This window comes from Triturus cristatus, chromosome 3_2 (genome assembly GCF_964204655.1).
Source record: "Triturus cristatus chromosome 3_2, aTriCri1.1, whole genome shotgun sequence".
Taxonomy (NCBI): domain Eukaryota; kingdom Metazoa; phylum Chordata; class Amphibia; order Caudata; family Salamandridae; genus Triturus; species Triturus cristatus.
The window spans coordinates 1,123,069,695-1,123,097,519 of record NC_140584.1 but is presented as its reverse complement, the minus strand read 5'-3'; the positions used below and the strand labels follow the sequence as shown (position 1 = coordinate 1,123,097,519).

Genomic DNA, 27,825 nt, shown 5'->3' with positions numbered 1-27,825 from the left:
AGGCTTACCTTGATGAATAATATTCTAAATGTATTTCTGATTAAGTGTTCTTTAAATCTTTTCAGGAGCCCAATTTGACGCCATTGTTGATCAGATAGATAAAGGTAAGAATTCATTGCACTTGCCATTGGTGTAAGGGAACACAGAAAGCTGGAGGTTTGTGTGCTTAAAAGAAGGAATGGTCACAGTTAAACTTCATCCTCCATCTTTTGTACACTTCACGATTTTGCAGGTTCACATTTAAGCTTGACATCTTTTCTTGAACACTGATATTTGACACAAATTTCATTGCATGCCTGTGCAAGATAGTATTATCTGAAATAGTTTTGCTTACATTTCCATTTGATGAGCATATTGTCATCCAATGTGAACCTTATGTACAAGAACTAAACTCATTACACAAAATGTTGTCACTTTTTCATATATCGCGAACTCGACCCAAAGGAATCAGAGTACTTTACATGAGCACCTGTTGAGGAACAGACGGATACATTCATTTTGTTAGGCATGGGGAGATTAAGTGATATGCCCAGAATCACAGGATGTTGAGCATCCCTGCCAAGACTCAAACCTGGTTCACCAGCTTTGATTAGGACCGCCCTAGCCATTAGGCCACAGAGCTATCACAGTATGATATACAATATCAGCCTGACTGGGGCTTCGGCATGGCAGCATAGGTGATATTTATTAAATATACAGTATCACTTCCTTGTTCAGTGTGAGGAGCATTATGCTGACACTGATAGGTTGCCACATGTCGGAATTCCAGCCCAGCCAGTGGTTAATTTGTAAAACCATAAGTGTGCCAGGGCCCTCGACAAGAGGGCACGGCAGCTTGCACCATCCATGGCCCTTGTCAGCATTGCCAATTACAGTACCAACACAACTACTACCCATCACACTCCTACAAGCATGACACATCAGATTATTCCACGCCTCCAATGATATAAGCATGGCTTGGGTGGCATGTATTTGTGATTGTGTTAGACCTGGCTTTCACAGCAGGTTTATCCCCTGATCTTTTGCTTTGTGGCCATCTATTTCTGACCGGTTTTGTTGGTTTTATGACTCTGGGCACTTTACCACTGCTGATCAGTACTAAAGTGCATATGTTCTCCCTGTCAATTGTATGTATGGATTGGAGTTTCTATAATTGTCAGATTTTATTTACTAGTCAGTCTCTAGTACAGTGCACTGTGTGTGCCCAGGGCCTGTAAATCAAATACTGCTAGTGGGCTTGCAGCACTGAATGTGCCACCCACAGAAGCAGCCTGTAAATCTTACTCAGGCCTGCCATTGCTGAATCTGTGGGCAGTCTAGGGCTGCCATGTCGACTTTGCAAGTGCACCCACTTACCAGGCCCTAACCTTCCCTTTTCTTACGTGTTAGTCACCCCTAAGGTAGGCCCAAGGTACACCTGTGGGCAGGGTGCAGTGCATGTAAGTGTCGTGGCCTTGAATCCTTCGGATTGTATGTTGCTATATATGGTCCACCTCCTGATAGCCCCAAGGTCTGAATATATACATACAGACTTAATGGAGTGATCAAGTTGGGGAAGGGAAGGATGGGAACAGCAGGGAAGGAGAGCTGTAACAGACACAACAACGTTTGAGAACACAACACATCAGTATTAAACCAACCGTACCCTCCCTATCCTTCCTTAAGAGGTTTCTACCTGTAAAGTAAAATAATTCCGCTTCCAGACAGGAATCCTGTAAAGGATGAAATTGTATGATCTAGGATAGATGAACAAACTAGTCAAGAACTAGTTCTAGTGTTAATATCTCTACGTAGTATCTACATCGCCCAAGAGAAGGAACATGCCAATAGGGTTCATAGAGATGACTGTAACAGGGGAGGAGAGTGGCCTTCCAGGAACGCTCGATCAACCCTGCTACGGAAAACAGAAATATACAAGTCCAGAAACAGCATGGATTATTAGTAGCTTAACCCAAAAGCATAATTCCAGTAAAATAACCCAATTTCTATTGGGTTGTATTTTGTTTCTATAAACCCTTTAATTGTCACAAGAAACATGAATACAATATCCAAAGTAATACACCACAAGTCAATTCGCAATAAATGACTATTATTGCAACTTCTTAGAATATATCCTGCATCATACTCTGAATACTGTTTTCCCATCTCTCCTTGGGAACTCGTAAGGCGGTCAAAGTTACAAATGATAGTTAACGAGGTATAGCGTTGTATTAGTTTTGCTTGTTCTCCCTGCATGAGAAACACCAACTCACCAACACGGGAGAACAGATTTTTGCCAATAATAAGCAGAACACCCGGCAGCCGCACTCCCATGTTGCTGGAAGAAACAGAAAAGCAAATTTGCCAGCCGAGCATCCAGCGCGGGTTTGCTTGGGGAATGCCAGCACTATTGATAACCTGCTAGGCAAAATGCGGCTCCCGAGATGAGCAAGGACTAGGAAGTCCCAACGAAAAGTCCTGCTCCTTCACCCCAACGTAGCCGGAACCTGCACCCTTACCAGACCTCCTCAACACTAATGCTCTGCTCCTGGTGTGGTGTAAATGGCACCCGACTGGCGCCCCGGAAGCTCTTTTGTTCTCTGGCTTCCTGGAACGTGGGTGCATCCGCTACTGCGAACGTCCCTAGGATTCTGGGAACTATAGTTTGTTTTGGGAGATCCGATGAACACATGTCTTTACAGTGTTCTACGGACGCTTCCGTTGTGACACTAAGTTAATCATGCCACGGTGAGCGTGGCATGTCCTGATGGTGAAATACTGCCAATTTTGTTTTTTCACTATTGCAAGGCAACCTGTTCCCTTAAGATAGAATGTGGAGTTTTCTTATAGCATCTTATAAACATAACTACCCCTGAGAACAAGATAGGAAAATAAAGTTTAGTAAGCCTGAACTCAGAATGCTAAAATGCATCTTTTAGTGAAGGTGATTTTTACATTCTGTGTTTGAAAATACCACTTTTAGAAAGTAGGCATTTTCTTGCTTAGCCATCAAGTGTGCCTCTCATAGGATGTGTATTGACTGTTTGACTTTGGAGCGACTGGCGCTGGGAATGAGCAGTGGCTTTAGAGAGTCTGATGGGTCAGGGCTGGGCTGAATAGACCTGGGCTGCATTTAGAGTAGGGGGAGGAGATTTCCTTTAACCTGAATGGGCCTGGTCTGCCTGACACAATGCTGTCTCAACCTACTGCCAGGAAGCTGCACCAGAGAGGACAACACTGGTTTCGACTGAGGAGAGGGCTTCTCTGCCACCAGAGAACAAAGGATTTTGCTGAATAAAAAGAGGAGCCCAGACTTCTGACTTTTAAATTACTTCTGGGAAATCAAGAGAAACCTGTGCCAAGGTGAAGAGCTGGAGAAACTGGAGGAGGAGTACTGCCCCTTTGCAGTGTGCTGTCTGGGGTTGGCCTTCAGTGGCTGTTTCTGCCAAGGGAAGGAGAAGGACTTTGCTGTGTGCTGTGTCCCCTACTTGAGGAAGATCTTCAATGGCTTAAATTGGAGCTTGCCCTCTGTTCACAAATTCTCAGGAACCTCAAATACCTCCCCAAGCTTTTGGGCACCGTCTCTGGAACCTATGGTTTCAGTTGCCAGGAGAAGAAAAGGGTAACCAACTCTGTCACCGAGTCTGTTGCAGGATTCCGTGTCATGAAAGCACCGTAGAGAGCACCTGTTGGCATCGCACTCCGCCCCGCTTTGCTACACACTGCATTGACGTCATCGTCTCCGTCGCTGCCGGACTCGAACATACACCTGCTCCGTCGCCGCATCGTGACCTGCCAGCACCACATTGAGCACCGTCTCACCCTGCAACGAAAGCCTTGGTCTCACCGATTCTGTCAATGAGCCGCTGCCTGCACCGAGCCGTGAGGACACCGCATGCTGCAACACTTTCATCTCACATCACAACTGCAACAGCTGCCACAGACTGGCTCGTACCATCGCGTCTGCCACAACAACAAAAGGTACTGTCTCCAAATCTGTCAATGCTTTTGCTAACCCGTATCGATGTTGTTGGCTGGAATTGTTAGACTCTGCCAAATTCAGTATCGTGGTAGCCCCCTAAGTGGGAGGAACTGTATTTTCATGTTTTTTCCTGCAATTTAAAGGTTATTTTGCACAGTAACTATTTGTATGTTGGATTTTTGTCGTATTTGGTCTTGTTGGTTGGGATAAAGTTTGCTTATTTTTCTAAACTAGTGGTGTCCATTTGTAGTGTTTTCACTGTGGTACTGTATGCATGCACAAATGCTTTACATACTGCCTCTCAGATAAGCCTGTCTGCTCGTGCCAAGCTACCAAGGGGGTGAGCAGGGGTTATTTTAAAAGTGTATCCCCTTACCCTGACTAGGAAGAAGATTCCCTACTTAGACAAAGGTGCAAACCTCTGCCAACTAGAGACCCCATTTCTAACAGATTGTTAATGTCTTATGATGCTCACATCCAAATTTGGCAGACAGCGCCACCGTGTGGCAGACTGTCACAAGCGCCTCTGCTAAGACTCAAGTGCTGGTGCAGAACACCGAAAACCACCGGCTCAAATTAAGCACTGAGCCCAGCTGATTCCTGCATACCTCTGGAGAAAGGATTCCCAGCTCTGCAGCAAGATGGGCACTCTTCTGACAATTCCCCACAGGTAATGGAGCGTAAGATCACCCTACCAGGATTTGACATATCCACCTACCCTAGACATACTAGGTTAGGTATCGCTAGGTAGGAGTATAATATATTGCAGTACTTATATCCCAGCATATATTCACAATGATTGAACTGTTCATTTTCTTCACTATTCTCATAATGCTAATTACGCTATTCTGTTTGCTTCTATTGATTATTGCAGCACATGTCTTTTATACAAGAATCACAATGCTTGAATAGATATTAAAGTGCCTAGCTTAGTATTTCTTGTGTATATCTTTGGTTATGCATAAGTAACCAATAAAAAAGGTTTTGGATCGGTTTCCATAATTTTCTTGGGGAGTCAGGTTTGTCATATTATATGATTGCACAATACATGTGTTACCTTGTCAGGTTAGGGGTACAGATGGTGCAGTATGACCTAGCAGGACTTAGGGTGACAAATCCTAAGGGTTTGTATGGAATCAGTTTCGCAAAATTCCTGACGTTTATGTTGTCCAACAAATGCACAGTTATACTTGGGAAAGTATAAGCCAAACAACAAGATTCCCGACTTTCCTTTAATTTACCTGATTCTATTCTGTGCATCCAGATGGTCTGCACGAGAATTGCTCTATGTAAAAAGTAAATGTCAAGGCCTTTCTCAGAAGGCCACTACAGCTTGTCCTACAGATGTGAACATTTATATTATTTCAGGTCACCCAAAGCTATCAAAATTGAATGGACATCTGGAATGATCAATTTTAACGTATATCCAATTTTTCAACACTGTTGACATCCTCACCTAAAAATAAACAGTGTCACCATGTGACAAACTGCCATAAGTGTCGGTGTTGAGAATTAAGTGCCAGTGCTGAACATCACCTCAAATTAAGCGCTATGTACAAAGAGAAAAACAGTTCAGGCAGCAGGACATGCCTTCTCCCTGCCACTCAGGGCTAGTCATTGCCCTGAAAGCCAGCAATATAACACAATATCCTTCTCACAATATCCCTCGTCTGAGGACTTTCAGCAGTGGGGAATGGGAAGGGGTTAGGAGGATATCTCATGGCCAAACATATCTCTCCCTTTAAAACAGGTTAGTTAGTACGTAAAATGTTATTACATTATGAAGTTTTAAAAGTTATTTTTATAACCTTTTGACAACCAATACCAACTATTACTAAGCTCCAGTGATGTCCTATCTTCCACAAACCTTGTATTGGTTGCATTTAGTACATTTTAAAAATATATTTTTTCCAATTCCAATAATATTATTGCTTTCACAAAAATGGAGTGTCCTTGGTAAGAGATATAAGATTTTTCATAGCTTTTTACCACTCATTCTCTACTTTTTCAGGCGCATATTTTATATACAACTGGAAAAATCATGTGTACATCGGGCCAATACAATATCATGTAGGATTCCAACCCAATTAGGATGGGCAGTGGCAGCATCAATATGTGCTAAGTAAGCATGCGACTCATAACATAACATGACGTGTATTTGTAAAGTGCAAAATTCATGAAATTCCTGTTACTGTCATACTTGGCTCTGTTATAAAGTATTGTCGAGAAGACTACAGAAGTGTGAAACACTGCACAGTGTTGACACAGAGATCCCTATGGCATAAACTACAGCCACTGCATGACAGTACCTCTAAGTCAAATATCAAGATGTGCTACATAGTGTGAAAAATACCATAAGATTCTCAGTCCTACACTGCGAGACTCAACCACAGGCACCTGGGGTAGGGGGAAGCAGATTTCGCCTCCAAGCAGCAAGTGGTTGAGTCTGGCAAAATATTGTTGCCTGGGGTGGGACAACCCATTGCATTGCCCTGCTGATGAGCCCTCTATTTGTCTTTCTGACTTAATGTTATTTTCATCTTACCAGGACACAGCATTGACACCATTAAGGAAGCTGCTAAAGGTAAGGATTACTTACAAGAAGCACTTGTAATTTTCCCTTGTGGTCTTCCCTTGTGATCAGCTGCTGCAAAGTTTTCAGCGTAGTCCCATATTTTCAGGCGAATACCCAGAACTTCATAAGCTTTGTGCTTTTGTTTGCTTTTTGTTAGACACAAATGAACTATATGAACCTCCCTATTTCCAGTCTTGTAAAGTCTTGTTACTCTATATCTAAAGTTCTATTTGGGCACACTCACATAAATACAATGATGATTTTTCCTTTTTTCATTGCACATCATTTTACCACCTTAGGTTTAATTGTCCATACTTTATTATCCATTTGTCTCTTTTAATTCTTCTCACTCTGTGCTCATCCTCTGGATTTCCATTCTGGCCATCGTCCCACAGTTTATGTCTATTTCTCCTTTTTAATCTTCTGTCTCTTTGCAATTAGGAGTTTTCCCCACATTGTATCAGCAAAAAACCTGCTGAATTCTTTTCATCACTCCAGGCAGAGATGTCTTTAGAAATACAGATAGAAGGCATTCAATAATATGATCCACCCCAATCTGCATGTTATCTCGTGGCCATTGGGTTCTATTTTAATTGCTTGAGTCACACAAATCTGCATGCTAACATTTTCGCATGGGTGAAGATATCTATCTTTTTCAGAATTCCCATAAGCCTTACCGGAGAAAATCTCCAACTGTTCCCAGGTTAGGGAGGTACAAGAAAAAAAAGTTTGACTATCCACAAACAAGTATGCTTATGGGTGTGCTCAAACTTTCAGAACATTCACACTGTGGATCCACATCCACTCTTTGAACTCCACCCCCAAAAAGGTTTGTGTAAGAAATATTTGTCTAAGTATAATACTATTTGTGTGAATTTCAGAAATGGTGTTACACTTATACAAATGCTATCTGAGTGTGTGATCTGAACCTATACACAAATGCTATTGTAAATTGGGTTCCAAGATAGAGATTTTGTGTGTTTTGGTCAACATCGCGCAACTCTGTTAGACTGAGTGTGACCACTGCCAATGTCCAAGAGTATGAGTTTGCTACAGTAAGTGAAACTCATACACAACCAATCATACTGTGCTTTACATTATGGGAGTTTTACCAAATAAAGGACACAAAGGCATGAACATGGTCAATGAATGAGATAGTTCTCCAAGGCGTGAGACTCACACCCAATTACTGAGACTATAATTGCTCCAAGTTGCTTTCTCTCTGTCAATCATGGTCTTACTTCTAAGAGTTCAACTTTTCTTCAGAAAGTTTTGCTCTTTGCTCACTTACCTTCTGGCTCATCTCCATGCACTCTCAAGCAGTCAGCCCAATAATGTCCCATGCGAAGTAGTGATTCCTGATGTAAATGTAGCAAATCTTACTTGTCATGTGCTGACTCTTCATGTACTGCCTGCGATGCAATGCTCACAATGTACTGCGTGCCAGGAAAGAACAATACACTGTTCTGGCATACATACAACCTCAAATATTGCTTTGTCTCAGGCATAGAATCAACAGATGTGTTGATAGCACCTGAGAAAGCGCATCACCCGACAGATTGAGTCCTACCAAGGACCAGAACAAGGAAGTTAGGGAATTTCAGATATAATTCTAAACATCTTTATCACTATGAAAAAAACTGTCATACTGAGATTTATGCATTTGCCATTATTCATTTAATGAGCAGAAACAACAGAAGACACACAATCCTGGGCAGCATAAGCAACAAACATAAAATACTGAAAACTGTTCTTTAACTCTAGTTTTATTATTCTCTATTCATTTTCTTTTTCAGACACTCCATTGGAATTACCTGTGACGCTTATTAGTAATGTAGTCGGTAAGATTCCTTAAATGAAGTACTGCTGGGGAAAACAAATTTTGACTACTTGATGAGAGCAAACAATTCTTACCTTGGCGCTTTAATTTACATGGTTAATAGAGTAGGCTTTAAAGGATGGGTTATTTACTGGATGATGTAACCAGTGATGTTATCAATGATGCCACTTAAGATGTCATCAGTGATGTCATCAGTGATGTCATTTAGGAATATGTGAACTATAAGAAGTGCATGATGGGGCACAAGTTATAGAAAGTTCACTAAACAATAACTGGTGAACACATTTATATATCTCTCATCATGCATAGCTAATTACCCCACATATTACATCACTCATGGCATGTTCTATAGCATCATTGATAACATCACTGCAAGGTTTGAAATTATATCATTGATGACAAAACTGTGCAGGGTGGGGGCACAAGTTATAGTTACTGGAGATAACTACACCTAGTGAATTTCAGTGTTTTCTTAGTTTAAAACTTTATAATGTCGCTGAAATTTTTGTTTAACTATAACGTTGCATTAACCTTTAGTATTTTTAGTGAATATATAGATGTATTTATATATGTATGCTAAAAGAAGGATCTCTGGATAGTTGCCAAATTTAGGTGGAGAGCAGGTCCACTGTTGAGCACCATACACCAGTGGCACTCTGAATCTGCTCACCTCAAATGCCTGTTTTTCCAGAAACATTTTTAGGCATAGTATTAGTGCAGTGCTATCCATGCCGGGACAAAGTCTCTTTCCATTTTCACAGCAAAGTTGTCAATCATAGGATTAGCTTGTGCCATCCACATCGAGTTAAAAAATTAATAAAACGAATTTCGTTGCGCGTGCTGCATCGCCAAATCTGATGCAGCGCGCGCAACGAAATTAGTTTTATTAATTTTTTTCGTAACTTACCTGAAATCGGCCGTATGCCGCATTTTGCAACCCCCCACCCTGCCCCTCCTCTGCGCCACGTCACCGCCCCGGTAAGACGCCCTACACGGGCCGTCACTGGTTCAGACACAAGGGAGTACCCCATGTAAATCGCAAGAATTACTGTAAAAAAGGATTGTTTCCTTGCCACAGGAGCGCAGGCAGGTAAACTGAACACAAGTTTGCTCCCAGCTAGTGGGAACATTTTAAAATCTCCTAATGGTTGGGAAAAGACTTTCATTCCCTGCCTGCCCTGCTGCAGGCAGGGAAAGTATGTTTGGGACCAAACGTATTTTCTTGCTCCTGCTGGTGTAGGCAGGGAAATTACTGTGGGCCAGGGGTGGGATCCCCGGGAAACAATGTGAGCCAGCCCTAGGAAAAGGGGTACCCGGGGTCTATAAAGGCTCAGCGAGGCCCAAAATGGGCGTGGGGATTGGGGCTTTACTCACACCTTCCATATAGTTATTCAAAAAATGTCAGGTGGCATTTTTTTTAATGTTTGTGTTTTTGCCGGACAATCCTGCTGGAGCCCTGCAGGATCATGTAAAAAAAAAAAAGACTTTTTGTTCAAACTATTTGGCCCCAGGAAGGGGTCCTTCTGGGTCTCCCCCCACAGGGCCAGGGGTTCAGGGTACCCCTATCCTGCCCTAAATGCCCTAACATATATATATATACAGTGGGCATATTTACAAGAAACTGGTGGAGTGCAGAGTTATGCCAAAATTAGTAACACCGCATTCCGCCAGTTTCAAACCACAGGGATGCATTGCAGTCTCAAGAATGCGGCGCACACCTGTATTACCCGTAGAGCTGGAGCTAAAATAGCAGCCTAGCACCAGCGCAGGCACCCTAGCACCATTTTGTTGGGTGCCTGCACTGCAGGGGTCATTGTTCATGTGCAGGAAGGGACACATTTCTGCACATAGACAATCTTTACTGGCGATTTGCTCTATGTGTGCTGCAGAATGCAGCGCATGTGGAAAGAGCAAAATACAATATTTCTCCTCATATTGCCTGCTTGAGACTGGATATTTCCTGTCAGTTTTTTGGGCGCTGCCCCATACCTTGTAAATATAACGTCAAAAAGCAATGGGTGTTATGGCCGAACGACAACTGCAACCCGCATTGCATGCCCCTTTTTACTCTACATGCTGAGTGAATAGGGTCATTATTTACAAGGCCATGTTGAGTGGCCTAAAGCTTGTAGCTAAGATGAAGGAGTTAATGCCACCAGAACAACGGAAAAAGTGATGTTCTGGTGGTGTTAACTTCTTGTACATATGACGCTGTGCCCCTAAGTACTTTAGTTGCTGCCAGCAACATTTATCTCATGTTGCTGGCAGCCAATCATAGCACTCACTCCTGTGGAGTCTGACTCTCCCAGGAGCATACTGGCCCAGGGATAAAAGGCTCCATGGGTCCATCACTAAGCTCTATTTTTTAAATCTAGATTTGATGAATTCTTGCAATATTCCCTCGTACCCAACCATCCATATATACAATTATATTGATAATTAATATCTCAAAATCAACTGAACGGATTCACACCAATTCACAAAAACACAATTTGTGGACCAAGATCTAGCTTCCTGTCAAAATTTGTGTCATCTCGTTCAGCAGTATTTGCGGTAGTGCTTCGTAAAGAGGTCTATCGAAAATGCATAGAGATTTTGTGTTTTGGGTCCCTCCCCACCTTTTTTCTGCCCCTGTTTGATAGATCACCCTGAAACATTCCTCTAGAAACTTTCCATGCACAAATTAGGAAAAAAGAGATCTTTTGGGGGGAAATAACATATATATTTAGAACACGTTTTAGTGTTTTATTGCCAGTAATGTTGTGGTGTCAAAACCCATATTTCAAATGGGGAAATATGAAAGGTATTTCAAGGCTACCCTTGAAATATGGATTTCATCAAAATAATGTGTGGCAAGCTTATCTAAATTATACGGCAAAAATGCAATTATACAGCACATTCTCTGGCAGTGTGTCATAGGTGGCTGAGAGGCCCAGCAATAAAAAGGAGCAGGGCTCATCTTTACTGACTACCTACTGCAGCATTAACTGAAGCTGGACTGGCAGGCGATGGTTGGCATTCATGCAATCTTGATAATGAAGTAAACTGCTTTTTTGAGGACTTCGCCACTAAAGAGTATGTGAGTAATTGGCTGGTAGCTGATGAGGTCATTAGGGTGGATTTATTCAGTGTTGAGAGGATCTGGCCTTTTCTGAGGGAGTCATTGGTTAAGGTAAGTTGGGATAGGATAACAGAGCTTCTCAAGAGAGGACTTTTAAAAACTACAAGGGAAATACATCATTGTCATAGGAGGAGGCTGTAAGAGGGTTGCATTTTCTTGCATTGTTGATGTGCCTTTACACACATACACATATGAGTGTGTGTGTATATATTTATATATGTGTATATATATATATATATATATATATATATATATATATATATATATAAATATGTATATATGCATACATATATGTATGCATAACAACAACAATGACCCTGTACTCCCATGAGTTTGGAATTTCCAAGTTGTTTAATGATAGTTTATAATTACATGTTGCCAAACAAATACCAGTGCGTTTCAACTTATAAAAGTATTGTTCATGGTAAGTGAGTCACTATTTAATTGTTGCTTTTATCCCCATACTTCTAAGAGGGGAATTCTGCTAATTGTAGTACAACTTCCCTTCCCCATTGAAGCAGTTGCTGGAAATCTGTACTTTTGACACACTGCTCAGTCCATTTAACAATTTCTGCGGGCACTGCTCACTTACACTCTTGATATATATTAAGCTGGCAGTTTTTGCTTCACATTTTATTTCCAGTTTTGGGTTACACATTTCCAAAAACGTACTCACTTATCTGGCAACTACACTGTTCTCTTGTTTGGATTCTATTAGCATGAATGAACTCACAGGCCCATGGTAACCAAGGCAATCCCCAGTCCACTGGTCACATCGGTCCCAGAGGACGAAGTATCCCAGGACACATGCTCACCGTTGTCCTCAGTGAGGCTCTCCTTGTGAAATCCAGTTGTCACAAAGAGCGTATTTGGAGTCTTTATGTTTTAAGTGCACACGTGGAGGATTCAGTATGCTCCTGCAGTCCAGCAACTGTTTTTGATCCCTTCAAAGTTCCTCTGGTATCAGGAGCTGCCATCAGCAATCAAACTAGCAAGCAAAATGGTCACAGATGGCTTGCCCTGACTGCTGGTGCAAGCGTTTGGGTCCGACGAACTGCCACACTTAATTAGCATAACAACAGAAATGATGCTGCACTGTCATGAGTTTGAAATGTCCAAGTTGTTTTATGATAGTTTGTAATTACATGTTGCCAATCAATACCAAACTTCGCCATGCACACTACCACCCTAATCACCTCCCCATTGCAGCTGGGGCAAGGCCACCAAAGAATTTCTCATTGACTCCCTCAGCACAACCACTCTGCCAATGCCAAATGACCCCACTACCGCAGCACACAACCTCCACTAATGGATCTCCGACTGCGTCGGCACTCTGGCACACCTCAAGAAGAGACCAGGCAAGTAACACTCCAAGAAAGCCAGCTGGTTCACTATTTGTCGATGACTCGAGAAGAGATGGAGGAACAACAAACCCCCAGAAACCCACACATCCTTCAACTCCGCCGTCAACGCACACCACCTTCTCCCCAAAACCACAAAGAAATCAGCCTTCCAAGACAGAATCTCCACCGATGGATATCCGACTGTGCCAACACTCTGGCATGTCTAAAGAAGAGACCAGGCAAGTAACACTCCAAGAAAGCCAGCTGGTTCACTACTTGCCAACGACCCAAGAAGAGATGGAGGAACATCAAACCCCAGAAACCCACGCAACCTTCAACTTGGCCGTCAACCCACACCACTTCCTCCTCAAAATGACAAAGAAAACAGCCTTCCAAGACAGAATCAATGCCAATGCACACAACAGCAAAGTAATCTTCGCCATTGTCAAGGAGTTCACCAGGTCCAACAGCGAGACCACCCTCTTAACACCTCTGCAACAAACTCGGCACCTTTTTCCACCACAAGATCAGGCATATCTACGACAGCTTCGACGCCCCAGACCCTGCCACTATGCCTGCCACCACAGCATACAACCACTCCGCACCCCAACAGACCTTGCTCAGGTGGACCCCACTCACAACATAGGACACACTCAAGACCATGAAGGGCATCCACTCAGGAGCCCTGTTGGATCCTTTCCCATGCCACATCTTCCACAGAGCAGCCGCCACCATCGCCCCCCAGCTTCGCAGCACCATCAATTGCTCTCCGTGATGCCTGGAAACACGTCAGGATCAACCCCTTGCTGAAGACGCAGTCCTCAGACCTGACAGACCTCAAGAATTTCTGACCCATCTCCCTCCTCCCCTTCCTAGCCAAGGTCATCAAAAAGGCCATCAATGCCCAACTCTCCAATTTCTTTGGAATTAACTACGTACTTGCCACCTCCCAATCTGTTTTCTGAAGCAACCACAACACGGAGACCGCACTCCTCACAACCACCGACAACATCCATTTTCCTCCTCGACCGGGGCGCGACTGCAGCCCTCATCCTACTGGACCTCTTGGCTGCACTCGATACCGTTGCCCACTGCACCCTAATCATGAGACACCATGATGCAGGCATCCGTGACAAGACACTGGACTGGATCCTCTCCTTCCTCACCAACTGGACTCAGCAAGTTAGACTACCCCTATTCCTCTCAGAACCCACAGAGATCAGCTGTGGAGTGCCTAGGGTTCTCACCTGAGTCCCAGCTTCTTCAACGCCTACATGGCCCCCCTCGCCGACATCATCAGAAACCATGGACACAGCATCGTCTCCTATGCTGACGACAACCAACTGATCCTCTTCCTCACCATTGCCAGAACCAACTTCCACAGTGGAATGAAGGCCATCACCACCTGGATAGAAGGCAGCTGCCTCAAGCTTTACTCGGACAAGACTAAAGTACTCATCCTGGGCCCCACCCCTTCAGTCTAAGACATCCTACCACCCCTACAGAGCACACACGCAACCTTGGCATCATACCGGACCGACCTTCAAGCTCTTCTCACATGTTGACAAAGCTCTCAACAACATAGGACCAGAGTACCTGCCTTGCATTCCACGTACCTACCAGACAACCCCTTTCTGCCCAACGCATCCTACCCTCCATCCTCAGGATCCACAAGACCAAAACTGGATGAAGTTCATTCTCCTACCTCATCGCCGAGACCTGGAACTCCCTGGCCCTCCACCTCAAGCGATCCACGTCGCTGACCCAAATCAAGTAGGGCCTCAAGACCTGACTTTATGAATGATCCTCCACATCCAGAGGGGCCAGCAGCCTCCTGTGCCTTGAGACCCTCACAGGTGAGTTGTGGACCTTTATAAACCCTCAATTGATTGATTGCTTGATGCCAATGAATTTCGACTTATGATAGTCTTGTTCATGGTAAGTGAGTCACTATTTTATTGTTGCTTTCATCCTCATACTTCTAAGAGGGGCATTCAGGTAATTGTAGTAGAATTTATTTTCCCATTGAATCAGCTGATGGAAATCTGCACTTTTTGACACACTGCGCAGTGCATTTAACCATTTCTGGGGGCACTGCTCCCTTACACTCTTGATATACATTAAGCTGGCAGCCTTTGCTTGACATTTTTTTCCAATTTCGGGTTACACAGTTTCCAGAACACACTCAGTTGTCTGGCAACTCTACTGATCTCTTGTTTGGATTTCATAATGATGAACAAACTCACAGGCCCATGTTACTAAGGTAGCTATAACATGTACCCCAGTCATGCACAGTTTTCTCATCAATAATTTTACAGCAAATATTTCACTGATATTATCAACGATGTCATAGAAGATGTCCTGAGTGATGTAATCTGTGGGGTGATTAGCAGTGCATGGCGAGGGCACAAGTTAAAGTTACCTTACGGCACAAGTTATAACTTATTGACATAACTCTAACTATAATTGCTGAATTTCTGTGGTTTTGTGCATGTAAAATCTGATCTAATTATAAAGTCCTTGAAACCTCTGTTTTTTTGTGTGAATTTCCAATGTTTTTTTAAAATCTATTTGCTAACTGAGACATCCCTGTAACCTTTGGTTTTTCAGTGAATTTCTAGATTTTTTTAAGTTAAGTAATATTTAATTACCTAACATTAATCTTGCGGCCAGGCACTGTGGCCAACATCCCCACAGGCACCCAACCCGACCCCATTCATGGCATTTGGCCATGCTTGGAGGGTCCCCTTCCCCAGCTCATTTTCGACCCCGGGGACAACATCTCCCAGCCATAATCTAAATGGGAGGGTCGCATGCTGCCCCCTTTCCCAGGCCAATTTCGGCACAGGGGACCCAATGCCCCAGGACTCCATATGTTTTTAAATTGGAAAGGGGGCATGCAACCCCCCTTTTCTGGGCCCACATCAGGATGAGTACTCCATCTCCTTGGGCCTAGTCAATTTAAAATGAGTGGAGGGGGACCATGCAGTACTCCTTCTCAGGCCAATTTCTGCCCTGGGGAACCACATGTCCTGGGACCAGGCTGTGAGAAAACAGGACCTGTTTGCAGTGTCCTCAAAGTTTTTGCCCCCATTTTGACTGCTAGGTGCTGCATTTCTAACTCTGATTGTGCCCTGGGCTCTGCTTGCCAGACACAGAGCTAGTGCTCTGATTATAAGGATATGCAAATTAGACACAATTGTAATTGGTACTGACAGCCTAGCTGTAAGTTCCTAGTATATAATTGAGCAGGTAAGTTTAGAGGACCAGTAGATTTAATGCGCTTAAGTGTGCACTACTGTGGTGCCTGCTGTCATTTAGAAAGACAGCCCTGCTTTTCAGACCACATTTACCCTAAAAGTATATGCAAATTCGTATTTGGATTTAAAGGTACTATCAAGGTCTCAAAGTACCTTATTTTTACATATAAGTTACCTCTAAGGTCTCCTTTAGATTAGACCTGGGCGGTAAATTCCGTTCCGCTCACAGAATTTGCGGAATTTTGGTAATTTTGCGTTCCGCGGAGAACGCGGAATTGCCCAAAATTCTGCGTTCCGCGGCTTTGCGTAATCTTTTGCTTGTTCGTGTTCTCAATATGCGTTTTCGCGAGATATTTCCCCCCGAGCACGCAAATAGTGTTCGCGAACAGGAAAAAAAGCCTCGCGAACAAGCAATTCTGCGTGTTTGCGGAATTACTGCGTGCTCGCGGAGATTTTTTACCGTTTCACGGAGCTTTGCGTAGCTTGACTATACAAATTCCGCCCACTCCTACTTCAAGGTATCAAATTAATAGTTAAGATAAATCCAACAACTTGCCAATGTTATATTGATAATATCTATTGCAGAAAGTAAGTTATTAAACTTTCTTTTCTGTGAGCCAAAATCCAGCTTTCCTGCTGCCCTCTCTTGATTGGTTAGCCTCTGCCTGGCTGAGCCAAAGCTGCTCTGAATGAGGTGTAAAAGTTCCTGTCAGAGAGACAATAGCTATCATGTGGGTGGAGGACTGCAGGTGATAGAGCAAAAGGAAGGAAGTGGGTGGGGTAGCCAAACTGGTCTTCAAAGGGAGAATGACAGTTTGGGTCAATCACAGGCTGACCCCCACATCCTGCACCCCTCAGCCAAGCAGGAGCCCCTGTAATTAGATTAAGGAGACGGATGGAAGGGGAGTGTTAGTGAATTTTAGCCACACTAGTGGGTTGGCTTAGCTTGGTCTAACCTCAAAGGGAGAGAATGTCTCCACGTAGGATTTTGAGAGAATAGTGTTTTTGGGACAAGAATATACCACACTTTGGAGGAAATAGTCATACATCTGGGTGGTACCCTGGATCCCATTGGACAGGGGTGCCCCCCGCTTGACGCACAGAAACACAAAATAAATATGGAAGAATACTAATATTTCTATAAGCACCACAGAGTTAAAAAATCTTTGTTTGTCAACCAGACAGGTCCAAATGTTGGTCCACAGAGAAGTTTGGAGACATTTAAAGCAACATTTATAAAAAGCTCCATCAGCTGACCAGGTGCATTGTGGGAGTTATAGTCGCAGGCCACAAGAGGCAAACCAGAGCATCTGAACCATTGACTGGCGCTGTGGACCCCTTTCCTGCTTCAAGAAACATTTCTGGAAGTGCATGTAAAACTGTTACATTAAGGGTGGCCTGAACTTTGGATTTTGTCCCTGTCCAGCATGACCTTAATAAATGCTTTGAGTGCTATTTGATTCCAAACGCTAGTTTTACTTTCAATATTTGAAAAGATATCTCTTGTTCCCTATATAGGAGTTTTGTCATTGTGATAATATATTTTCATAGATTAGTGTTGGGTTTTTAGAGTGTGTGGTGTCTAACTTATTTAATATATTGGTGTTTTTAAATGCTTTGCACACCTGTCTCCTAAGTGGCCTCTGCCTGCTCATTGCCAGCTACTAAGGGTTAAACTAAGAAAAAACTTATTTAGACCTTGACTGATCCTTTTAGTGTGTCTGTGGCCTTATTACTAGTGGTAAGCCACTACTAATAATCCACTTCCCAACACCGCCCAATTACTGAAAGGAGTGGAGGGCCCCCATCCCATGTCCCATTTTAGCCTTGGATACCCTATACCCGGAACCAGGCCAATCACAGCGCAGACCCAAGTCAGCCCATGGACCTCACTCCCCAGCCCCGGGTAGTCACTAGTGGGTGCCCTGGCCCCACCCAGGGCACCCTGTATCTGGTTGTTGGGGGCTGCAATGGAAGCCTCATAGCCCTGGCAGCCGCAGGCAGTTCCATGCCTCCAGCGGGAGCTGGCATTGCTCCAAATTGCACTGCTCCAGCACGCAAGGAGCAGCAAACAATGCTGCTCCCTGTATGCATGAGAACATTTTCCTTCTATAATTCTTGCCCGCTTCTCAGTGAGAGCAAACAGATAAAAAGTCTGCTCCCAGTGGGTGGGAGCGGCTTACTGTTTGCTCTCGCAAGGTGGGACCATTAAAACTGCTCCCACCAAGTGAGAGCAAACACTCTATGCCCCTGGGGTGGGCACCTTGGGGCATAGCAGGAGACCGACCCTGGGGGATGGGGTCCCCATGGCCATTAATGGCTCTGGGGTGGTGGGCTGCTTTGCCCTGCACCCTTTGCATTGTACAGTTGGGTCCCGGGGATGGGGTCACCGGGGCTGAACGCGGACCGAGGGGGGGCAGCATGTAGCTGTCCTCCCCTTATAGGATATTGGCCGGGCCACAGGGGTTGTATATAAAATATATTTTCACTGGGACCTGGCCCACCCAGTGCAAAAGAAATGAAAGCTTGGGAGACCGGACCTTTGTTTTTCAACTTTGCTGCGGAATCATGTATCTTCTGCGATGTTGCCGCTCAATTGAAAAAGAAAATTGGGGACCCAAACACCGGACCTATGGGTCAAGGTATTGCTACCCTGTCCTCTTCTCTTTTTATGTTTTTTCTTCAGACTCAGCCAAGTCCAAGTCCCAAGTTAGCTTCTAACTAACCCCGGGCGTAGTGTGCATAGCGGGGCTACGTGAAGGTCCACGGAGTTGCAAAGAAACTCCATGGAACTCCGCTCTGCTCCGCTCCACCACCCGCCTCCACCCCATTATAAAAAGTAATTAAACATTAATAAAAAATGTATTTTAAACCACTTACCTGTACTGCTGTGCCCCGGGCTGCCCGCCTCCTCTTCTTCGCCGTCTCGCTAATCCTTTTGAAAACTGCATCAATGGAAACTAGATCCTAACTATATCCTAACTATAACTACCTACTGGCAATTGCCAGTAGGTAGGTATAGTTATAGGGATAGGTATATGCTTCTAAACATGTTCAAATATTGTGATTAAGAATAGTTAATCTATTCTTACTGATATATACTTACTGCCATGATATGTTGGCTGTCCATATTTTTGCTACAACTATTCTTGTAGTATTATATTTCTGTTCCTGATATTCTGATATTTAACAGTAGAGTAGTGTGTGATGGTCTGTTCTCTTTTGGCTGGATACTAAGCATGGTCATGACCACAGCAAGACTCTTTCAGGGGTGCATGGTTCATTTTGGATTAAACACATGGTTATACTTTGCTATAGCAGCATCTGAGGGTCACAGTTCCAAACCCTGTAAAAAAAAAAAGCAATGTCAGAGTGTTGTTCGATGCATGCAGGAGGGATAGACTTGCAATCACCTCAGACTCTCTGCAGGTTTTTTCGTTCTATGCATCCATATTGTGTAGCCACCACTGACTCCCCCATTGGGCACACCTAACAGCAACTAATCAAAGAGATCATTGTGTATCAGGCTATCAACTACAAACATATTGTGCTACAAATATCATAATAACTATTTGGATAACCAAAATATTGTGGTGGTGAGTTTACACAGTAAGTATAGCTTTAATTTTCTTAAGTATCTTGAAGATGTTTAGAAGTACTTCCTTAAAGTACACACAAAGTCCATTACACCTATACATAGATATATATTCTTACATTATCAGTATATCACTTGCTGATATTTTTTCTGTAACATTTCTTTAGTAAGATATTTTAACTCGGTATTCCAGGACCATACCAACATGATTAACAGTAAAGATTCACGGGCTGATAGAACGTCTACTTATTTCTTGCAGCAAATCCTGTTAACAAACTCATTTCAATAAGTCCCTTAGTTTCAAGGTCCTGCTGCAAGTAATCTAGCTACTAGTCAACATCCACTCTCTGGTTGTCCATTTTACATTTTCATTTACAGTGTCCAACTTTAAAATGTAAGGTGTAATGATCAGAAGCCTGTAGCTCTGTCACAAATAGTCCAAACATTTAATAAGAAACATGCATTTCCCAGACCATTAACAACCCATACTTTTCCAACATAAATCAGTATATAAGAGCAAGCAAGGTTTTAGGACATTTGTGTTTTGGATTCAATAAAACAAAAGCTCCAAATGAAGTCACTCACTTTGGCTGAGATCAAATCACCCGCATAAACACACCTTTCATGACAAGCACCTCCAAGACGCAATTCAATTAAAATCATGGACTATCCATTTGTCAAGAAACGATGAATGGTGTGCAGCAGGTAATGCAAGGCTCGAAGTTTGGAACTGTGCAGGTGTCAAAGAGCAGGGTTAGCCCCAGGAGACTAGCAGCGACCTGAGCAGATAAAGAAATAAACCCAACAGCTATACAGCTTCATAGGGTCCTGCAGATCTGGGATAACGTTGTGTCCCATGGTTGAATGGGCACCTTCATCCTGTCTTGCTTTTCTGAGGTAGGAGCTCATTCTGTTGCAGATATAATAAATGCATTATCAACTGTACTGCAAAAAAAAATACCACACTTTGCACTTTTTAGTTTTTTGTAGAAACATATTTTTAGTATTTCGAAGGAAATAACTATCGGCAGTAGCAGTTCCGCTTAGAATGTCTGCGAGGCACAAATTATCCTCCTGAACCTATCTCCAGCCATGCAGTTATTATATGTATGACCATGCATAACTCCTTCTCAGACAGTTTGTGAACATTTTCAAAAATGTAATGGTCAGAGTAAAGGAGGCTGAAGAGTTGGTCTTGCCTTTCTTTCTTCTGTGGCAGTGGGTGTTCTGCTCAAAAGTTCACTTTTTCTTTGGCTGCTGACTATCCGCTGGCTCTCAGGGCAGTCATTGTGATGTCACGACTGCACACATTAGTGACGTAGAGTAATAATGCTGCAACTAGACTGTGAAAAGGGAATTCGATTCATACGTTTATGCAAGAGTTTCATACCTCAATGATATTTTCAAAGTCTATCATAGCATTGAATGGTGTAACATAGACATTTTATCTTGTAAAACTAAAAGCTAGACATATGCAAATAAATTTAAAATCAACATTGATGCAAGTAATGTTGTCTAGCAGCTCAGTTACAAGGGATAACTTTATCTCCATGTTTTCTCTTTAAACCATTGATCCAGCGCAACACCTAATCAGGGATCAATACTCGATAACATGCAAATGGCCCATACACATTCACCCAAATCCCTGTTGCGCTGGGGGTAAAGTTTTAATGACATCAAATTAGTTTCCTTCACAGATTCATGTTTGACATCTCTAGATACATAACTAAACCAATACATCAACTCTGTTTCCTCTTGGTCGACGGACCAATTTGTTGAATAGTTGATGATAATGATAGTACTATCTAACTAACTATTTAGTTAGCTAAATAATGACAGACTCTCAATAAGATTAATAAAGTTTATCTCAGATGAATAATAAAATTCTCATTGCATACGGTTACAAATGCGATCAATGAAATTCACAAGAGGGAGAGAAAGCATCAGCAAACGCAAAGAGTGTCAAACTCATCATTCAATTAACGATATGCATATGAAGGAGTGGATAGAAGAAGAGGCAAAAGTTTCAGCAAAATAATGTAAAACAATACACTTATGGTGGAGTGGATAGATGAAGAGACATAAGTTTCAGAGACAAAAAATCATATGCAAATAATTATGCAAAGTACGAGCAAGAAGGAAAATACTAACCGAAAGAATCAGTGAAATACCACCCCCCTGGCCAAGGAAGTAGTGGGGGTCCCCTGAAATAGAGTCCAGGAACTAAGACTTCAGTGACAGGAAACCGGACAAGGACAGGAACAGCTAGGCCTCTCTGCAAGCCGACGAACAGCGACGCATAACCTCTCTGCTCTCCTCTCTCCTGTCGACAATCTCACCATCAGTTCTAAACCACACCCCGAAAGGCAGTTATACCGTAAAACCTAAATGTCCGTCCCACATCAGTTGAAACAATTTATGAAATTCCACAGCTCATTGGTGGATTTGGGAGGTGGTCTGCCATACCATTAAGTTCCCTTTCAAAATGTTGTAAACTCATTGTTCGATACCCTCTCTCATTCCATCATATTTGACTTGTTTGTTTAATTCAATACTCAATACTTTCACATTAATTCTCATATATTTATCAGCTACGTCCGCGGAAGAAGTCTTGAATCCCACAGCCAGTCACATCTTTTGGCAGGCAAACATTGCACTTTGAGCTGAATAACATTGAACTTTTATTCTTCCTCTGCAGCGCTCAGCGCTTCTGTCTGACTTTTTGTCGAAATATTCATGCTCACTTTTCAGCCCCTCATCTATCAGGCCAATTTAAGAATAATTGAGGCCCATTTCGGCTCACTATAGCAAATAAAACATAAGCATTCATTAATAACATGATACTGCACTTTTCACTGTTTACCACCCACCTTTGCACTATTCTCTGGTAATGTTTTCCTAGCAGAATCTCAAGGCAAAAACTGCATTGTTTATTATTATTAAAGCAAGATGCAAGATGCGGACTAGTCATGGATTATTTCTCGTTTCTTTCAAAGCACAGTTCAAATACAGTTTAGTTCTTTCATGCACTATTTCACGTTAATGCATGCATGCGTAAAGCAGTTTCCCACGTGCTTCATTATGTTTTTGTGTGTTAGTCTTTACCGCAACCTGTTAGTAGGTATTATGGGGGAGTTAATCCGAGCAGGTTTAATTTTGAGAAAACCCTGCTCCATCACCATGCTGTTATCATAGGAAAAAACTTTTATCTCCCTGCATCCCAATACATTTTATTTCAAAAAGTAGAATTATTTGCCAAACGTTTCCGCCCATACTGGGGCAGTCATTCTGCTCTAGTATAGTTACTAAGATCCTTCAATAATAGCATCCTTGCATGTAGAGGGATATATGGTAAAGGTGGAACTCTAGTCAATCAATCAATCAAACAGTCATTTTTTAAGTGCACTACATACCCGCGAGGGTCTCAAGGCGATGGGGGGGGAGGTAGGGCGGCTACTGATCGAACAGCCATGTCTTCAGTATCCTCCTGAAGGTCAGCAGGTCTTGGGTCTGTCGTAGGCTCAGTGGGAGGGTGTTCCATGTCTTTGTGGCGAGGTGGGAGAAGGATCTCCCGCCGGTGGTTGTTTTTTGGATGCGTGGGACGGTGGCGAGTGAGAGGTTGGCGGAGCGTAGCTGGCGGTTGGGGGTGTAGAAGGAGAGCCGTTTGTTGAGGTAGGCTGGGCTGGTCTTGTGGAGTGCCTTGTGTGCGTGGGTGAGGAGCTTGAAGGATGTCCTCTTGTTGACGGGGAGCCAGTGCAGGTTTCTTAGGTGGGGGTGATGTGGCCGTGTCGTGGTACATCGAGGATCAGTCGTGCCGAGGCGTTTTGGATGCGTTGTAGTCGATTGATGAGCTTGATCGGGGCTCCCGCATAGAGGGCGTTTCCGTAGTTGAGTCTGCTGCTGACGAGGGCATGGGGGGCTGTCTTTCTTGAATCTGTCGGGATCCATCTGTAGATCTTGCGGAGCATGCGGAGGGTGTTGAAGCAGGAGGAGGAGACGGCGTTGACTTGCTTGGTCATTGAGAGCATTGAGTCAAGGATGATTCCAAGGTTGCATGCGTGGTCGGGGGGGTCGGGGCTGCCCCCAGTGTTGTTGGCCACCAGGAGTCATCCCAGGCTGACGGGTTGGAGCAGAGGATGAGGACCTCCGTCTTATCCGAGTTTAGCTTCAGACGGCTGATCTTCATCGAGTCGGTGACGACCTTCATTCCTTCATGGAGATTGGCTTTGGCGGTGATGGGGTCCTTGGTGAGGGAGAGGATCAGTTGAGTGTCGTCGGTGTAGGAGATTTTGTTGAGGTCGTGCTGTCGGGCGACGTGTGCGAGCGGGCCATGTAAATGTTGAACAGTGTCAGGCTGAGGGAGGATCCCTGGGGTACGCCGCAGATGATCTCGGAGGCTTTGGAATGGAACGGGGGAAGCGGACACTCTGGGTTCTGCCAGAGAGGAAGGAGGTGGTCTATTCCAGAGCCTTGTCTCGGATCCCTGAGGCGTGGAGGAGTGCACGTAGTGTGCGATGGCAGACGGTGTCGAAGGCGGCGGAGAGGTCTAGGAGGATGAGTGCTGCGGTCTCCCCGTTGTCTAGCAGGGTCCTGATGTCATCGGTGGATGGCAGACTGATGTGCTCCACTGGATCATGTCTGTCTTTTTCATGTAATATGAGCAGCACAGTAACACCTCTATTTTAAGCCATTACGGAAAATATTGTATTTTGTCCCACTGTGGCCTATCTCTTCCATGACCTTCAAATCGCTCTCTATATTTACATGTAATTTATATGTATTTAATTTGGTTTGATGATTTGTGTGTGAAATAAAACACCATTGGTTTGATAATCACTGTAGAGAAACATTAACAAGCAATTAAGATAATATGGGGGGCTGAACAGATTATATAGAAATATAAAAATTTAATTATGTCACTGTAGCATAAAAACAAAGGTATTTGACTAATATTTACTTTTTCAATTGTATTCTTTCCTTTTTAATCCCTAGAAACTGCGACCGCCATCTTGAGTGGTAACTGCACCAAAAAGGGTACAGGTAAGTGTGTCTTAAATTGACAATGGTAGAAAAAAACATAAAAAACCGTACTGTGTCCATAAATTCCTTTCTTACAGGGTGAGAATCAAAGCATTGTTAACTACTATTGGATTTTTCTGTGCACAGATGTACAGATGGGGATAAACTGAATGAATATGACGGTGGGGCTGAGGATGCGGATTGGGATGCAAAATCTAAGCAGAAAGTGAACTTTACTTTCTATTGTCTGTAAAAAAATGACATATGGCCCCCATCTCAAGATCCCTGTTAGGAAGATTGAAAGACAGGGACCGAGTTGCACCTATAGCCACAGCCCCGATCCATCCATCTATCATGGATTTTCTGGGTGTGAATCAGCACCCAATAATTCTGGTTTGGAAAATCTGGGCCACTGTTTTTTTTGCTGGAGTAGCATCTTCCTCCCATTACCCGGGTCACAATTTTGCTTCAAGAACCTCAGAATGTGGGCCATACTATTTGTGTGTGGACAGTTCTATGATTCAGTAGATCACTGTCTCAGAGGGATTTGCTTGAGCATTATCACAAGGGATTAGATATTTCCAGAACTGAGGTGTTGATAATTCGATACCAGGTACCATGCAGGGTGGAGAATCAGTAGGAGAGAGAGTAAATACACCATGTCATGGCCAGTGCTTTGACAAGAGGGCCTTAGGAAATTGAACACTAGGTTGGTTAATAATATCCAAATAAAATGAGTGGCCTGCTTGTAGTCCATTTGGAGATAGATGATCCTATCAGATGCACAGGGATTAATCAGTAATTGTAAAGAAATCCTGTGTGTAGGTTGTGGTTTGGTAGTGGCAAGAGGCACATTAATGAATTTGAATTGAATTAAAACCACACTCCTGTCTGTTATGCATATTAGCAACAATATGAAGTTCTCCTGAAAGCAACTCTTAGTAATATGTGTAAGGTTAAAGACTTATGGTTAGAGATCTACACTCTGCCTCACTCTCACTCACACATATTCCCCGCATCTGCAAATGCAAAACTGCATAAACTAAAAACACACAAAAAATACAAAAGTGTGCTATTTTTCAAATATGCCAACCATTAACATTAAGGTGAGAGGCCAGTAATGCTAGTCTATGGAAAAACTAGAAAGTAAATATTGGTAATTAGCAGTTCTGCATCCATACTTTTTGTAAGAAACGGAAGTATTAGCCGACGCCCCGTCTTTAGCAAACCACAAAATCCCTACACTCTTATTTGCTGATGACACACTTCTGGTCTCAAAAATACCAATGGGCCTCCAAAAACTATTAAATCATTTCAAAGTTTTCTGTGATGAAAGGTGTCTGGTTATCAATACCGATAAAACAAAATTAATGATGTTGAACCCCCACATGACCTTTAAAGGGAAATTGCTCTTGGATAACATTCCGCTTGAGAGGGTTAGCTCTTTTGACTACCTGGGCATCAAGTTGTCTGAGGGCATGGCCTGGAAGAACCACCTGAAGAAGGCATCTTTGAAATTCTCTCAGATTACCGGAGCATCGTCTGTCATACACCAAGCCGATAGCACCTGCCCTTAAACTGTATACCTGTAAGGTTGTGAGCAGTGCTCTGTATGGGGCGGAGCTATGGGGCACAACAAATGCAAGTGACCTCAGAGTAGTGGAAAATAAGTTCTTCAGAAACCTGGTATTGTTCCCCCAAAGCACCCCCCTTCTCCCTCTTAAACTTGATCTGGGAATCAAGTCGAATAATGACCTGGTGAGACTTCGCCCATCGCCCATTGCTCTGTTTGCATAGACTGGCCACTATTCCAGAATTACCATCATATGCCGCAGCCTTCAGTGAGGTTTCAGCCTTAGACAGTAACAAAAAGATCAGATGGATCAAGTTATGTAGATAACCTTTGGACAAGCATTGGCAACAGGTCATAGGCCACCCACCGACCTATACTAGGGACCATGTAAAGCAACTTTATTGGGCATGGGTTGATCAGAATAAATTTGTATAATCCAAACAGGGTTCCTTAGCTGATACCTTTATGGATTCGAAACCCAACTGTTCCCTAGAAAGTTTCTTTGATGTCATCAAGGTCCCAGCCAATAGGAAATTGTACATCCAGTTTAAGCATGGCAGCCTAACTATTAATGCTTTTACTAATTCTTGGATGAATAATAAAACTTGATCCAAGGGCTGTCCTTCTTGTGCTTGTCCATACGAATCAACTGGCCATATCCTTTTTGCCTGCACAGTTTATGCGAAACCAAGGAGTAAATGGTTAGCACCTGTGTGCAGACAACTAGGGACCCGAAACTCAGAGGAGGCCATGCGCATATTAAAATCAGATGCTAGACCCCTGTTTGCCTGCGCAACAGCGAAATTCTTAGGTCGCACCTGGCAAGCGAGGATTAATTTGTAATCTGAAATGTATGCTTTTAAATTGTATATATCTGTTTTATGTAACTATTTTATGTACAGTAATATTGTTACTGCTGGATCTTGTACAAGGGCGTTAACAAGGGGTAAAAGGGGCGATATAAATTGTTTATTTCATTGGGGTTACCAATCTGATGATTGTTTTATATAATTTCTGCTAATGCACTAGCACTTTATTTATGTGGCCCCATTCTCCTGCCCCATATGGCCGGCGACAACATAATTATGATATGTTATTTTATTATGTACACTAGACTACTTTCCATCATTCACTTGCGTATTTTTCTCCTTGACTGTTTTATAATTAAGAATGTTTTAACTCGATTTGTGTGGCTGTACCCTTTTATGGTTTTTTTTTTATCAACCGAAATCAAGTGAATTTGATGAAGTATTAGTAACCACCTCACGTAATAACTATAGTCCTTGTCAAGGTGAACCCTCAAATCACTAAATTAATCTGAGCCCAACCACCCTGGCAGCTATAGCACAGAGCAGACAGGTTTAACTTAGAGGTAATGTGCTAAGTATTTATGCATACTAAAACATTATACAATCATGACTCAAAACAATAAAAAACTCAAATGATTTAAAAAAAATGGAGTAAAATGTAATAAATAAAATGACCCCAATCTGACAAAAATCTGCTAGGGGAACAAGATAGATGTATTTTTAAAGTTT

General features: G+C 43.0%; 1 protein-coding gene across 5 annotated transcripts in view; it reads left to right on the top strand.

The window, feature by feature from the left end:
• Positions 1–27,825, top strand: part of LOC146859226 (uncharacterized) — a 75,308-nt gene that overhangs the window by 16,836 nt on the left and 30,647 nt on the right. For all 5 annotated transcript variants that reach the window (XM_085649920.1, XM_085649918.1, XM_085649919.1 and 2 more), the window contains 4 exons: positions 66–104; positions 6,510–6,545; positions 8,333–8,377; positions 24,688–24,735. In XM_085649920.1, coding sequence (XP_085506046.1) covers positions 66–104; positions 6,510–6,545; positions 8,333–8,377; positions 24,688–24,735 — 168 coding nt within the window. The remainder of the gene's footprint in view (positions 1–65; positions 105–6,509; positions 6,546–8,332; positions 8,378–24,687; positions 24,736–27,825) is intronic.